Source organism: Numida meleagris, chromosome 1, assembly GCF_002078875.1.
Source record: "Numida meleagris isolate 19003 breed g44 Domestic line chromosome 1, NumMel1.0, whole genome shotgun sequence".
NCBI lineage: Eukaryota > Metazoa > Chordata > Aves > Galliformes > Numididae > Numida > Numida meleagris.
The window spans coordinates 25064548-25079823 of record NC_034409.1 but is presented as its reverse complement, the minus strand read 5'-3'; the positions used below and the strand labels follow the sequence as shown (position 1 = coordinate 25079823).

Genomic DNA, 15276 nt, shown 5'->3' with positions numbered 1-15276 from the left:
ATTTGCCAAGCCCTACCTTCTTAAGTGATCCTATTTTTACATTTTAAATAAAGCAGTTTCCTTGGCAATACCCCAGTAGCTGACAAATCCCAAGGTTCGTTAAAAATCAACGCAGAACTCCCCAGCTGGTTAATTTTAAGACTCCTGGGTAGAAATGATCAATTCCTGTTGCATGAAACTGAATGTTGTGCAATGCTTTCCCTGCTACAGACCATTAACTGTAGTTGTTGACTCCAAATAACAAGTATGAGATGTTCTCAAACCAAACTACGTCAAGACATACCTTTCCTGTTCTACGCTTCACTGCTTTGCCTCTAGCAAGGACCTCATCACATAAAAGGCTTCTTTGTTGTTTATTTTGTTCCCAACATGAATAAACTATTGTTCATTACCTTTGTCCACCATGGCTGCAGATATTTTAAATCTCTCTTCAATGTTTCTGAAGCAGACATGTTGCCCGAACTGTACATTCATCGACTTTTTCATTTTCATCCTTTATTTATATATTGATTTTCAGTGGCATTGTCATTTTCCAGTGCCCACTCGACCTGCATCTACTACTTGTACAATGTCGCTTTCTTTTATTTCAATACAACAGTCCAATTAGGGCATCAAGAATGCTACAGATACTGGGAATATTTTGCTATACTGCATGTGACAGTATTAAGCATTGTGTATGGCTACTGTTGCAAAAGAGACAGATGAACCTCAGAGCATACCAAGATCTTTTGCTAGAAGGCGACTATATCATACCACTAATTATGATCTACTTGGACCTATCTTGACACCTGTGAATTTTCCAGTCAATGATCTGCTCTTCCTTGTCCGTTATAGCTTGGGTGAACATACTGTGCCTAACAATAAGAAATTCTATTTATAAAATCTTTTCATTAAGTTATCACCGTATGTAAAATTCTTCTGCCATACTTCCTTCACTTTGAAGCAATAATAAAAACTTTATTCCTCTCATGTATTAGGAATAAACCCTTAAGAATTTCACCTTATTCTCCAGCAAGATTAGGTGGTCCACGGTTGATCATATTTCATTTAATGAATAAGAACCTTAATGATCTTATTATTCCAAAATCTGGACTTTGTAACAGCTAATAGCCACTCTGGTATAACATACTAACCCTCTTAGCTTTTCAATTCTGAGGAACAAGATCTAACCATCAATTCCAACATCCTTATCACGAGATCCTACCCACAAACTTAATAAATCATGTGATCTTTCTCAAGCTCCAAATTGTCATTTTGGTTTCCAAATATTAATACAACTGAAAGATGTACCCAACAAAAATAATGTAATGTTTGGATTCATCTCATAGTGCTTAAGGGTTGTCATTTTTTAGAATGCGGAATGAGGATTTTCTTGTTATTTCAGCTGCCTGTGCTATTGTACCATTCAGGAAATTGGCACCCCTGTTAATAAGATGGCACTTACAGTCACCCAATTTTGTTCAGCCTTTATCCCAGCCCACGCACCAGAATTCGGTTGGCTAACACCATCATCTCTCGCAGTTTTTCTAGTTTTGATGGAGGAATGGGAAAGATATCTCAGAAACACCATCTGACTCTTCTCAGCCTTTGGTTTCCTTTTTCTCTACAGTATTTCAGCTTCCTCAGGGCTTCCTCCCGGCTCTCTGACCCCAGGAGGTCTGACAGCCCCGCCAGGAGGGCACTGGAGGGGACCATCTCCTGAGCAGCGTCTGACAGGAGATGAGGAGCACTCCCAGCCAGCACCAGTTCTTCCACCATGCCCTGGGCTCCTGATCGCTCCTAGATGAAGACACTGAATTTCACAGCCCCCATCTCCACTGCGAGAGCTTCGCTAACACCGCTTTTCCCCTAAAAGCCCCGGGGGCGGCACACACCCGCCGCGTACCGCCCGCCCCTCCTACAGACGGAGTCCGCCGCCGCCGCGCGCATGCGCAGACGCGCCGCAGGCGGAGGGGCGGGGGCGCCTTTCCTGCACGCGTAGGGCGGAGTCGCGGGGCGCCGGACGGCAAGATGGCGGACCTGGAGGAGCAGCTCTCGGATGAGGAGAAGGTACGGGTGGGCGGTGCGGGTACGCTGTTCCCGGCCGTAGAGGCCCGCTCTTCCCCGGCCCTCTGAGCCGGCGGGCCGCGGGGCCGCCGCCGTTCGGGGCCGCCGCGCGTTCTCCGCGTCTCCCCGCGGCCCGGCCTGTCAGTCGGGGGCTGGAGGAGGGTCCGCGGGCAGGCGGGGGGCAGGGCCGGCCCGGGGCAGCTCCCGCCGCTCCTTGTAGGGTGCGAGGCCGGCCGGGGTGCCGGGCCCGGCGAGGCGGGATCCCGTGTCCGCTGGCGGCGGCGGCTGGGGGGGCGCTTAGCGGGGAGCTTGGGGGGAGAAAAGGCTCCTTCGGCCCTTCTTCCATCTCCGCTTCCCCTTTCCCGGGCCTCCTGCCCTCCCCAGGGCTAGGGCCGTGCCTCGGCCTGGCCCCCGAGTTGGGGTGCCCTAGAGGAGGAAGGGTGTGGAGGGAGGAAGGCTTTCTCGTTTCCTATTAGGCGGCAGCAGCGGGGGAAGGCTGAGGTCAGGGATCAGATGGTCCGTGCTGCCCAGGGGTGTGTGTCTCTGCTTGTGGCCGTGGGGACTTCTTAGGCTTCAAGCAGGTTTTCACAGAACGTCTCTCAAGGAGCAGCGTGTTTTACAGGACCTCCGTTACCAGCGCGCCGTGCCTTCCCCTCGGACCCAGCTTCATGGCAGCTGCCTGCTCAGAGCTGGGGTGTGGTGATTCGTGTGCATGGGGCTGGTGCATGGCTCACGTCTTCGCATAATGCACAGTTTTATGTGTTTCTGTCTTAAAAAACGCAGATTTTCATGGCAGTAAAAGCTTTGAGGTGTCTGAAATGTTGGAGACATCAGAAAAATAAAATGTTTCAAACTTCTCTGAAGTTGGAAGAGAGAGGTCCAAAATGTCTTAAATGGTTACAATAATGTAGATTGTCTGTGCCTTCAAGATTGACAGGGCCACCTTTCAGAGCCGGCGAGGTGCTGGTGGGCTAAGATGCTTAGCACATGGATCTCTAGTTTCTGTTTCCAGCCACAGGTTTCAAGACTGGTCCTCTGTCTGGTTCACATTCACATGTGTTGTATGTGGCAGTCTGTGATTCTCTGTATTCTTTCTAGAACATACAAGTTACGTTAATCCACTGTACCCTTGATAGAGTATATGCCTGAAAATGCTGAGTCTGCAAGTTAAGATCACAGAGCCACAGGATGGCTCAGGTTAGCAGGAACCTCAGGGTTCACCCAGCCCAAGCAGGACCACCCAGAGCAGGGTACCCACGATCACATCCAGGCTGCTTCTGAAGATCTCAAAGGAGGAGTAACCTATGCCAGCACTCAGCCACCCGTAAAGCGCAGAAGTGCTTCCTTCCTTGTGCCAAACAGAACTTCCTGTTTCAGTTTGTTCTTATTGCCTCTTGTCCTGTCAAATAATGTAAGATACAGTGACACTTTCTTCTTACCTCTCTGCGAGCTGAGAAGCACTGCCTGCACTTGTGTGACTGCTGAAGTCAAGTTCTGAACTTTCTTTTATCCGTTAATTGCAGTTTTTCTTTTTTCTCGGAAGGGATGCAGACTTTCTGGAGGCTCCTCCTGCCTTCGTATAATTGAATGAAGTCAGCACTTTTCCATTGCAAATTTAAATTGATTTTTCTACCCGTTTCAGTCCTCTACAAAATTGATCGTTCTACATGATTGGAATTTTCCAAGTCTGGCTGTATATTTTATTGGCTATAAAACTAAGATGAATAATGCTACAGGCTCATGGAAAAGCAAACAAATATCTATGCAGGTCTCCTGATTCCTCAGGATTTTAATTTTTTGCAGAAGAGGTACATGAATTAGTTTTCATTAATCTGAACCTCTTAGAAGTTTTATCTGTGTGTGATATATATATATATAATATATATATGGAGATATATATATATCTCCACACTGAAACATGCATTCAGTGTGTTCTGTGGCTCTCACTAGTGTTTGGAGAAGCTGAGTTTGTGGACTTATTTTTGACTATGACACGTAACTTATTTTAGGTAGCCTTTTAGCAATGATTTTGAAAGCACTGGTATTTAAGTTGTGCTATTGTTTTACAACAAAAATGTATGCTGCTTAATGGCTGTAATCATTTTCTGATGGTGTTAAACTGGTCAGATTGTGCGCTGTGAGTTAACTAAGTAGAAGATATATTCAGTTTAAAGCATTTTGGGGATCTAAGTTACTGTAAAGTGAAGTGGATAGATTTGCCCTCTGCTGAGCCACTAAATGAATACTGTATAAGGAATGAAATTTAGAAGTGCAAATACTTCATATATATATATCTTGAACTGAGTTTCTCCAGTTTAATTAATTCCTGATGTCTCAACTAACGCTTTCTATGAATGATACAGAAGTTTTTTTAAGCTAATGTTTATGAAGTTAGACAAGATTTTTCTTAAACATTGAGTTTTAGTGAGCTAAAATAATACTGCTGGATAGCACATGGAAAGCACATCCTTCTCCCTGGTCCAACAGTGACTTTCATGTAAATCCAGAAGGAATGGTAGGCAGACAAACATTTTCACAGGGAATAACCATATTACTTCTCTGTATAACTTTCTCCCATTATGAAATGAATGGCATCAGAGGCCAGTATAGACAATAGTAGGTGCTATAGGTAATTTTGATAGGGATGTAACTACAATAAGGGATCAAGTGATACCACAAGTTATGAATTGTACTTGGTTTGTGTCTTCCGTTGTGTGTAGGTAGGAACTGTAAGTGCTGCAAAGGCAGTAAATAGTGCCTAGTTCAGGTAAAGGAGCTCTAAAACCAAGGAAGGAGAAGAGCAATTGCAAGAAAATGGCATTTCGGTGTGCAGGACGGTGTATCATAGAATTGTTTGAGTTGGAAGGGACCTGTAAAGGTCACCTGGTCCAGCTCCCCTGCAGTGAACAGGGGCACCTACACTAGATCAGGTTGCTGAGAGCCCCGTCCATCGTGACCTTGAGTGTCTCCAGGGACGGGGCACCCACCACCTCTGTGGGAGCCTGTTCCAGTGCCCCTCCACCCTCATAAAAAACTGTTCTTATATCCAGTCCAAATCTTACCTCTTTTAGCTTGAAACCATTTCCTGTTATTCTGTCACAACAGACCCTGCTAAAGAGTCTGTCTTTTTCTTTCTTATGGCCCCTCTGTAGACACTGAAATGCTGCTCTCAGCTCTCCCCACAGCTGTCTCTTCTCCAGGCTGAACAGCCCCAGCTCTTTCAGCCTGTCCTTGAAGGTGAGCTGTTCCATCCCATGGATCATCAGGGATTGTCCAGTGCTAAACACAGCTTCTTTGAGACACAGTGGTTTGTGGTTGTTCTGTAGGTCACTGAAATTTAAGAACGTTTCAGTTGGTGGAAGAAGAAAATATGATGTTTATGTTTCAGTCTATAAATAAAAATTAGATGTGAGAGGTGGAAATATTGAAGGCCAGAACTTTTACAGGAGACAGCAATGGAAAATCATCACTTTCCTTCCTATTGGAAATGCATCCTCTGAATAAGACTTCAATACAAAACCTATTTATTTATCCAACGTATTTGAAGTAGGTTTTTTTTTTTAAGTTTAATAACCATTTTTTGCAGTGTAGTTGTGTTTCAGTTCCTGTACAAATTTTTCTTCTACCTGTGGCTATGTCAAACTGATAAGCATATATAAAAATGTTTGGTTTTTTTAATGACCATATTAGTGTGTGTATAAAAATACAATTTATTTACGTGAATATAAGCAGTGATTAAGGGAAGGTATTGTTTTCCTTGTAGAAGATGTATTTGTCAATGTAAATACTTATAAAAATAGCAGCACACACGAAACAGGACTGCAACTGTTTGAATCCCGAAGATGTTCAGTAGTCACTGTCTTTTGGTGACTCACCAGGATGTGTTTGCTGTAGGGTTTTTTTTTGTCTTTTTTTCTTTTTGCGGTGTGCATCCTTCTCCCTACAAAGCACAGAGTTAAATAGCCGTGTTGATGTGGAGTTAGTCTGAGAAAACAGGGATGCCTTTAGTGAGGAAAGGGGACAGTGCTGATAGGAAGTTAGAGCATATCATGATTTTTTTTCAATGCAAAAATAGCTCACATTCCTTCAAATGCTGAGCATAAAACTACGTGGATTGTCAAACATATCAGAAAGGAACCACACCTCTTTCAATAAGGTTCTGCCTCAGTAGTTCTACTTGTTTAGGGAGGCATATTGAGTGAGGTGGAGTTGAGCAGTAGGCCAGCTGGCTGTAACTACAACAAAACTTCTCTTCTGATGTGGAAATAGTCCCATTTGTAAAAATGAACCCACTTCTGCTACCACATATTTCCTGGTGCATTAGGTAGCTTCGCAGCTTTTTGAACTAGGTGTGAAAACCTACAAAGCTAAGTAAAAAATATGCTAGCAAAACTGCAGTGGAATTTGGACTGGTTAAGGAAAACTCTTTTCTTTAGTAAATGCTTTGAGATGTAAAATGCATTCTCTTGTGTCAAGGCTTAGTATGTTGGCAGCAGAGCTCCCTTTGGAGGAACAAACCCACCCGTGAGTTCAAAAGCATCAGTAAACTTTTTTTCATGATAACTGTACTTTTAAAAATGATCAAATTTTTAAGTTTTTATGTTTAGTAAGTCAACTTGTGCTCTAAATCATTCATTTTGGAAGGATCTGAAATCTTAACTTTTGGTATTCCCCCGAATGAGACTTGGAGGCTATAGATGATGAGGAGCAGAACATTTTGGAGTAGAAGCAGGATTTTAATAGTCAGTCGTGGGTATAATTGCACAATAGTCTGTAACTGAAGGTGATGTTTTGCAAGCATTCTAATGTTCTTTCTGGTTCATAGAATGTATACTTTGTTGTGTATTTAAAGATGTAGCTTTGCTAACCTGTCTTGCAGGGGGACCTTATGAGCCCTCCCTCCTGTTCTTGTTGAAGTTCTGAATGGAACTTCATTCCAGGAGAATTCTGTAGTGTTCCTATGGCCAACTGAAAATCCTTTGATAATTAAATGTGAAAAACACTCAGACAGTAACTGAGTTAGCTTCTGTTTAAGTTATCACATTATCAAAGCAGACTCGCTGTCTAAGTTAACCTTTTTACCATGAGTGAAAGAGAACAGAAGTTTTGTAGGAGTTGCTTTTTTACGAAGTGGTTACACTTTGATAGCACTTTGAGACAATTCTTTAATAAGAATGAGGAAGTTGAGAGTGCATCTCATACTGCTGTGTAATGCTGAATGTGGCAGTCTTCCCAATATGAAAATGTTTGTGTACATAGCTGAGATAGGGCAGTGTGTTAGTGTGAGTTAGAAGGTGATTTTTAAAGGTGCATCGCTACACTTGAGATGGAAGGACAGAACCCAAGCTGTCATCATTCTGTCTGTATGAAAATGTCAACAAATTGATCGTGTACTGTATGTATAACTGCAAATAATAACTTTATTTATTTGTGGAGTCGGACAAGCTGGAAGAAAATTCTGGAGGTATCCCAAATGCTGCGTTGTCCAGGCAAGCCAGCTTAGATCAACTTGCTCAGGGACTTGCCCTTTGAGTTTGGGGTATCCCTGAGGACGGAGGCTGCACAGTCTCTGGGTAACCTGTTCTGATATTTGACAGCATTCACACTCAGAAACTGTTCCTAATATTTTATGACAGTTCCTTGTGTAGCAGCTTGTGCCTGATCCTTCTTGTTTGTTTTCACCGCGTGTCTCCATTAAGAGACATGATGCAAAGCAAACTTGTCTGCATTTTGGCAAGTTAAAAAAAAGTCATCCGAGACTTGAAGATGGATACAAATTAAAGCTGTTGTTCTAAACCGGAGTGATTTCTAAAATTACAGTTCATATTTTCTTTTGTTAGGAACAGTTTGAGGAAACTGGATGCTTACCGTGCGTTATGACCGTGTATGTATGGAGTGTGTACGTATAATGAGTGCCACCTGAGCCCAGCAGAAGCCCTGCTCTTTCTGCCTTTGTACTCGCACAGCTCCTGTGGAAGCTTGCTACCCAGGAAACCTCGCCAGTTAAATTTATAAGATTAAAAAGAAAATAAACCAAAAATCTGGAAAAGTAGAAGAAATTACTGGCTGATCTCGCAGCACTTGAAATGGGAGAGAATGACCTGTGATATGGTAGATAAGGATTTCTGTTGCTCAGCAGCAGTCATCAACCTACAGTTCTGCTATGAAATACCATCCTTGGTTGATGTTATTTCTGGAAACCAAAGAGGAATAGAGTAAAAATTCTAGCTACAGTATATAGCAAATCAGTGTATTTTTCTCAGACGGCACTGTATAAAACTGAGTTTTAGTTTCTGAAAACGGAGTTTAGAAAAGTTGGAACTGCTTAAGCAGAAATGAAAGCAGGTTTTTCAGCGCATGGAATTGCTGTTTTTATTGCAGAGTAACCAGCTTCAGAAATGCAAGGCATTTCAAATACTTTCTTTTTAATTTTGACGAAGTGTTAAAACTTTAGAACTACTGGGTATCTTTGAGAGATAATTTTAAGGCACTGGAATGGTGGGGGTGGGTATGGGTGAGGTGGCACCTCAGTCTGTGAAAAGGTGTTTCCCACAGAGCAAGCTGCTCTCGAATCCAGGCTTGGTATCCTTGGAATAATTAGTGATAAATAATGAGCTTGAACTGATAGGAAGGATCAATTCAAAAATGTAGGTTTTGGGATGGCTGAATATTCTGCAAATGTGAACGAAGCGATTGTTAGGTTGTGATGGATACTGCTCTGCAACAACTGCTGAGAAAGAGAGGTCTGGTTGCTGGAACTGAGGAGTGCACGTGTTGGGCTGGCAGAATGGTTTGGTTCTGCTTCGGGGACACAGCGCTACCAAGGTTTTTTGTGTATATTTGGTTAGCTGTACCGTATGCTTTTAACTTCTCAAACAGAAGTTAAGAACTTTGCTTTACACTAAGTGTAAGATTTCACGGCTTTTCAGTTCTCCAGGAACGACTCTTGCAAGGAAATGGTGAGATTTTTATCGATCAGATAGATATCAAATAAGAAGCGTAAGAAAAATACCTTGCAGCTTGCCTTCTCGTGGTTGTTAGATAAGACCTAGTCATAAATTTACATCAGACCAACAACTACATTGGACTTTTGACAAATCATAGTGGGGGGGGTTCTTTTTAATGACAGGAGTGCTGGCTTGTAGCTGGCTGCCCAGTGCAATATTTTGTTTATCGGATTGGTTAAACGTGTTCGGGTTTAACTCTGTGTTGAAGTGTGCAGTACCAAAGAATAAGTTCTGACTATGTTTTGAAACACAGTGGGTGCTTTAGAGTACCAGTGTAGTTTCCTGAGACCGGGACCAGATGCAACTTTGTTGGACACAGCTCTATTTTTTTCTTTGCTATTGTCCTCAGAAATTGTTTAAGGAGCTGTTAGAAGCCCGATAAGTGAATAAAAAGCTGAATTTTGTGTAAATTCTGAACCTGAAATGTTCTTAGTTTTTTCAACAGTTTTGATACTTTCCTGGTTGCTCGTATGTGTGGGCTTTCATGTACATACCTGGAAAAAGGACTACAGTAAAGATAAATCGGAGTAAAAACACCACAGGAACATTAGTTCTGCACTACAAATTTGGGACGTGTGGTGCCATCAATAGTTTTGGAATCCCTCTTGGATGTACGTGGTTTTTCTAGCTCACTATTGACAAGACACAGGCTTTCAGAGAAACTCAGATGTGGGCAAAAAATGGTATAGTATATTCAACTCCCTGTAGTTTAATTAGCAGAACTTTTTTCCTGTTGCAGATTTTAGTAACTGATAGCTGAAATTTCAGATTGACATCGAAGGTTTAAGATTTACAAACAGAACGTGTTTTGCTAAGTTCAGTACTGTTCTTCTCATGTTTCTGAATTAGAGTATGGGAAGTGCATGACCTTGCATGGTGAAAACAATCAACGCCTCTCAAGATGGTTATTGCTTGTGAAAATGAACTTCATCATCTGAGTCAGTACTTCAGATAGAAAGAATATAGCTAGAAAACCTCATATTGTCTCATATTGACTAGGGTTTACTTTTTTTCACTACTATTAAGAGCTAGTAGTGTTACGTGCTATTAAATACTTGTGTATTTTTAAAAATTCCTTTTTTAAGCGAAGGGATTTTTTCCAATCCAATATGATGCGGTGTGTTCACCCTCAGGAGCTGATTTAGATTGTTACAAGCATCTGTTCCTTTTCTGTCTGTTGTTCCAGTGTACAGAATTTCTAGCTTGCTAAATGGATTGAGGAAAATATTTGTTCTACAGATTTAACGCAGCTTCAGGCATCAATATGAAGGAAATGTCTCCTCATTTAAAGCCATCGGCATGGAATGTGCCCCTCCTTTCCTGTGCCACAGAACCACATCTCTGCAGCGTTTTCTTCCTCAGCTCTCCCAGAAGCAGAAATGAATTGAATGCCGTAGTGCATTTTTCCAGTTGAGTTTGGCAGCAAAGCAGTTGCAACCCTCGTTTTCATATTCATCCCTTCTCTGCCAACAAAGGCGGTGAAGCCTTTGCTCCATGTCTCTGTGAGATGCTGCATATATCAGAATGCTTCTTTGCTACATGAAATCATGCCCCTGAGTGTGGATCCGGTTTCTTGAGATGCTGAGGAGATGGTTTGCTGCCCACTTGGGGTAATCCCTTTCTCACACATGTGTTCTCAGAGCTCATCTGGCCCTTTGAAGGCTTATTCACCCACCAATCTGCTAGCAGCAGGAAGCAACAATTATCTGAAATTCTTTTGGTGATTTAATTGATTGCTGCATTCTCGCCACCTTCTACAGCCATTTTTTGCTTCATCAGTTTGCTTCTATGAATGCTCACATAAATAGACAAGCACTGCTGATACAAAGGAGTTCATAGAATGGGGTCGTGGGGAACTTATGTGAGAGGAGATGGAGATTTCTTTTAATGGTAACAGCGTAGCCCATGGTCAGTTTATGCCATTTATGAAACACCCCCAGATCATTTTTAAAAGATGTATCATAATTGCTGGTGGAACATTCTGCAGTGTATCTAACCCAGGCATTTAATTATGTGAAGCCAGTGAGTACCAAGTATGTGCCTTTCTAAAGGAAACCAGTTGCTTTTTTTTTAAAGCGTTGAAGTATTCACAAGCTCAGAACTCTTTTAGTATTTGCAATACTGACAGCTCATCAGCCATTGTATCTTATAAGTGATTTCTAAGGTAGCTGATTGACCTTTGGACTGTGTCCCATGGTATGATACATGTGCCAGTGCAAACTGAATTTTGCCTGGTACAAGATACCAGAGTGCTTTTGTTGTTCGTTGGACAGTAAAGCAGTATCATGAAAAAAACTGCCTTGGATGAACTCAAAACGTGAGTTTGAATTGAACTCAGAACTCACTAAAGCTAGAGAAGTCTTCTGTTCAGTACCACTCTCAGAAGTCAAACAGGATCTGTGAACGACTTGCATGTTATTGTCTGTGACTGACAGGTTTTTCAGAGGATTGAAACTTTTTCATCTGCTTGGAAATCTTATCTGTGTCAGCCTTTCTGCAGTTATGGGCTGGTTGTGAGAAGCCCCTCTAGCTGCCTGTCAGTAGAGCTCAGCGGGTCGAGACTCAGCCATTTGCTCAGCTGTCTGCAGAGAGGCTTCCTGAGCCAGCGAGAGCAGTGCCACAAGGCACGGCAGTGGGCAGCGGGCTGCTGGGCGCTTCACTGCTCCTGGAGAAGGAGCAAAGAGCTCCCTTCTGCTAAATGTGGCTGCTTAGCTGCTTGTTTTGCCAAACATAGGTTCACCTGTGAGTAGGAGATTTGTTTTGTTTTATAGGTTCTCTCGGGAAGATACAGCCCATGATACATGATGTGCAGTGCCTTATTCCTTTACAAGGATTTCTGTAATTGCTGATAAAGGCAACTGCTAGAGGACGCTCTTTTCCTGCAGTTAGCAACAAGGTGTCGTGGCTCTGTAGAGTGGAACTGGATTGTGAAGGTCGTCTTCCTACTCCACTGCTTTTTTTTTTTTAAGGATTAAAAAGGTTTTTAAGATGTACCTCACTATTTCATTTTTATTGCTCTGGAGTAGTAAACTTTAACCTGTCCTGAGTGCAGAGGAAGGGCGGGTTTCCCTGCTGCAATGAATTCACAGCTGAACTTGCAATAAGTGATGTGCAGGAAAGAGTAATGGCAAAGCGTGCGGTCTCACAGCATATTGCTTACTGGTGTGTTCTTCCTTTGCCGTGTGGCCGTTCATTGAAGGAGCTGTCAGACTGCCTGGCAAGTACAGCTGTAGTTCAGATAGCTTAACAGGGAAAAGAAAAAGAGAAAGAAGGGGGGAAAAAAAGAGAAAAGCCAACGTAAGTTGTAATGCCTTTCTTCTTGTCAGGTGTACCCTGGCTGATGACCAGGAATGAGCACATCTCACGGTGGAGCTGAGGCTGTAGCACGGCGTTGTGGGAGCCCCTGCTTGTCTGAGCGCGTATTCATGGCCATATATAGGCACATACAGCACAGAGGTTGGGCTTTTTCATCCAGTGTCAGCTTCCGATTTGCCAGAAACAGGAAGAGTGGTTTGGTGGCATTTTAAGTCACTGTGTGTGACTTCTTTAAAATAAAACAAATTTCACTGCAGCTCAGTCTGGAATAGATGGAGAAGGAGGATTTGTCTGTGTGCCTGATGATGGCGTGCCTTGGGAAAAATTACATTGGGAAGCAAAGACTAAAGGATGGAAGCAAAACACTGTTCAGTAAATGACTGCTTTGTACTTGTGTCATCTGAACAAACTGCCAGTACTGACATACCTGAATCTAGGTACTTGTTTATACAACACCAACTGCTTTAATCTCTAACAGGACAAAGTATGGCATGATAGCCACGCTCGTTGCATAGAACAAAGCTATCCTTTTCTCCTTCCTTTATCTCCTCCATTTGAATTTTATACCGTAGCTGGAATCGTTTCCTGCATACAAATCAAACAGCTTTTTACTGATGTGCTGGGGCAGCGTTTGGTTTCACTTAAATTGAGAGATTTAGTCTTGCTGACTCTTACTACTGATGTCAGACTGCATTTCAGTCTGCACTGTTAACTCTGGTCTGTATGTGAAAATCAGACAGCACCTGGAGCAGGGAATGCTTCTCAGTGCTTAAGAAGTTGTGTTTTCTCTTACTGTGTGTGTATCGCTTGTCCACATTAATCCTCAAACCTGCAGCAGGTCACAGAAGCCTTCAGGAAGATGTATTTAGATTGGTTTTGTGCATTCAGTTAATTAAATACAATGATGTGCAATTGAATGCGAAGAATGGTGGTAAAAGCTGCCCACAAGGCTTGTTTTTTGTGAACCATTGATCATTAGAACTTCGGAAGTTTGCAATTTCTTGCAAGCTGCTCTGCAGACTTTTAGCTGAAACAGTGACTGCAAATCTAACCTCGGAAACTACAGCAGTAAAACATTGCCTCGAAGCTTTAGATAATGTTTTGGGAAAAGCTGGAGTAATAAGCTGAGAAACTTAATGTATTTTCTCAGTTCTGGCTTTTTGAGTTTTTAAAGGAATGCTCAGTTATAACCTAGATTTTTGCTTCTTGCTGCTCTGCATATGAAGTGCTTGTACTTTGTGCCACCGTGCACTTCTCTTGAACGAAAAGTTTTTGTCCTTCAGACTTCAACATGTCACGTTCTTTCTGTTTTGACTTGTAAAATCACTTCTTGTTGCCAAAAGGGGGAGATCTTCAGCTCGGTGAGACACATGGGAGCACATTCATTTCTCCTTTAGCGTTAGTCTGGCTCTGGAACGCAGAGTCCTCCTTCAGAGCATGTCTTTCGGGAAGAGCTCTGGCAGTAAAGAGTCCCTAAGTGGTCTTCAGGTCTTGTGTGGTAGATGAGAATGCTGGACTGAATTATTTTATACAGGCTTCTTGTATGTGTAATTTGGGGAAGCAAGGCTTTTTTAGATGTTTGTCTCGACAGGTAAGTTAATTTGATTTAACTACTGAAAAAAGAGGTGGATTCGTTGTAATTGGCTCCACGTAGGCAGTTCAGCAAAATACAGAGAGCAGTTGAGTGACAGACAGCAGGTTTCTGGCTTCTGCAAGCGTGAGTGTACCTTATCTTTCTGGATTTGCACGTTTGTGATTATTTGTGCTTTAAAAAGTGGTATCTGCGATGAATTACTGCATTGAAAAGAGTCACACTGAGGAATTTAATTTACTAGTCAGTGTTCATTGAAGGCAATATTTTGCTTAGACTGACCTGAGGAAACGTGTTATTATTGATTTCTTCTGAATGGATTTTATTAATACTGCAGCAAATCCGACAATAGGAAGAAAAACAGTTTGTACTGGTAGCAAAAGAAAAAATAATAAAATAAATCAATGTAGCGTTACTAGAACAGCTGAAAACAAGGTATTACTTGAGTTGTAATACAGACTCCCTATCTGACGTTGCATATATTTGCAGTTTAAACCACGAGGTGATTTAGAGTGCAGTTTGAGCATCTGAGTTTTACTTAATCTTGCCTAGTTAGCAGCTGCCCAGCCGCAGACTGCACCTTGTGTTTCAGAGCTCAGACTGTCTCTGGAGGTCTTGCCTCTGAGCATGCCCGGAGCTGGCCTGGCCTTGCCCAGGTTGTGCAGGCCTATGCAAACTGCCCCCTCATCCAGTGCACCTAAACAGCTGCTCCTTGGTGTGAGCCCGACGTCCAGCCTAATCCCAGGCTCTGTTAATGAGTCACTTGATTAAAATGCCCTGGCAGTAGAGCCCAGAGCCCATCTTGCCCTTCTCCATCTGGAGCGGCCCACTAGTGCAGTTCATTAGCTAGATGTCTGGGCTTTGTGTTGGTTTGGACTGAGCACTGAGCTACACACTGTACAGGGTGCCCCTGCTTCTGCAGAGGGGTGCAGTGTGCCCTCACTCGGGAAAAGCACCTAGTCTGCTGGCTGGGGTAATCTCTGGCTAATGCAAATGAGTTTAAATTCCTTTGTGTCAAAGGAGGCAGTTGGGTTTACTTGAGCAAGTGCTTTAATAAGCTGCCATAAAACAAGGCACTCCTACGTCTCTGTTCATGAAAGAGTGAGCCCTGTGGCGTTTATCTCAGTATGATGCAAAATCTGTGTTTACCTGCAAAGAGGATTTCTGATGTATGCATTTGGAGCGGGAGCTAAAGGCTGTCAGCAATCCAAAGCACAGCATTCAACTGAGAAAGCTGAGACCTGGCAGCCTTTTCATTGCCATTAGCAGCCGTGACTGCCAGTGAGCAGGAAGGTGCTTGGGCAAGCCCTTTGGGAT

At 42.8% G+C, this 15276-nt stretch overlaps 1 protein-coding gene across 1 annotated transcript in view; it reads left to right on the top strand.

The window, feature by feature from the left end:
- CAPZA2 (capping actin protein of muscle Z-line alpha subunit 2) overlaps positions 1910–15276 on the top strand; it is a 30263-nt gene continuing 16896 nt past the window's right edge. The window contains exon 1 of the mRNA XM_021384869.1: positions 1910–2049. Within this exon, the coding sequence (XP_021240544.1) occupies positions 2011–2049 (39 nt within the window). The 5' untranslated portion in view covers positions 1910–2010. The remainder of the gene's footprint in view (positions 2050–15276) is intronic.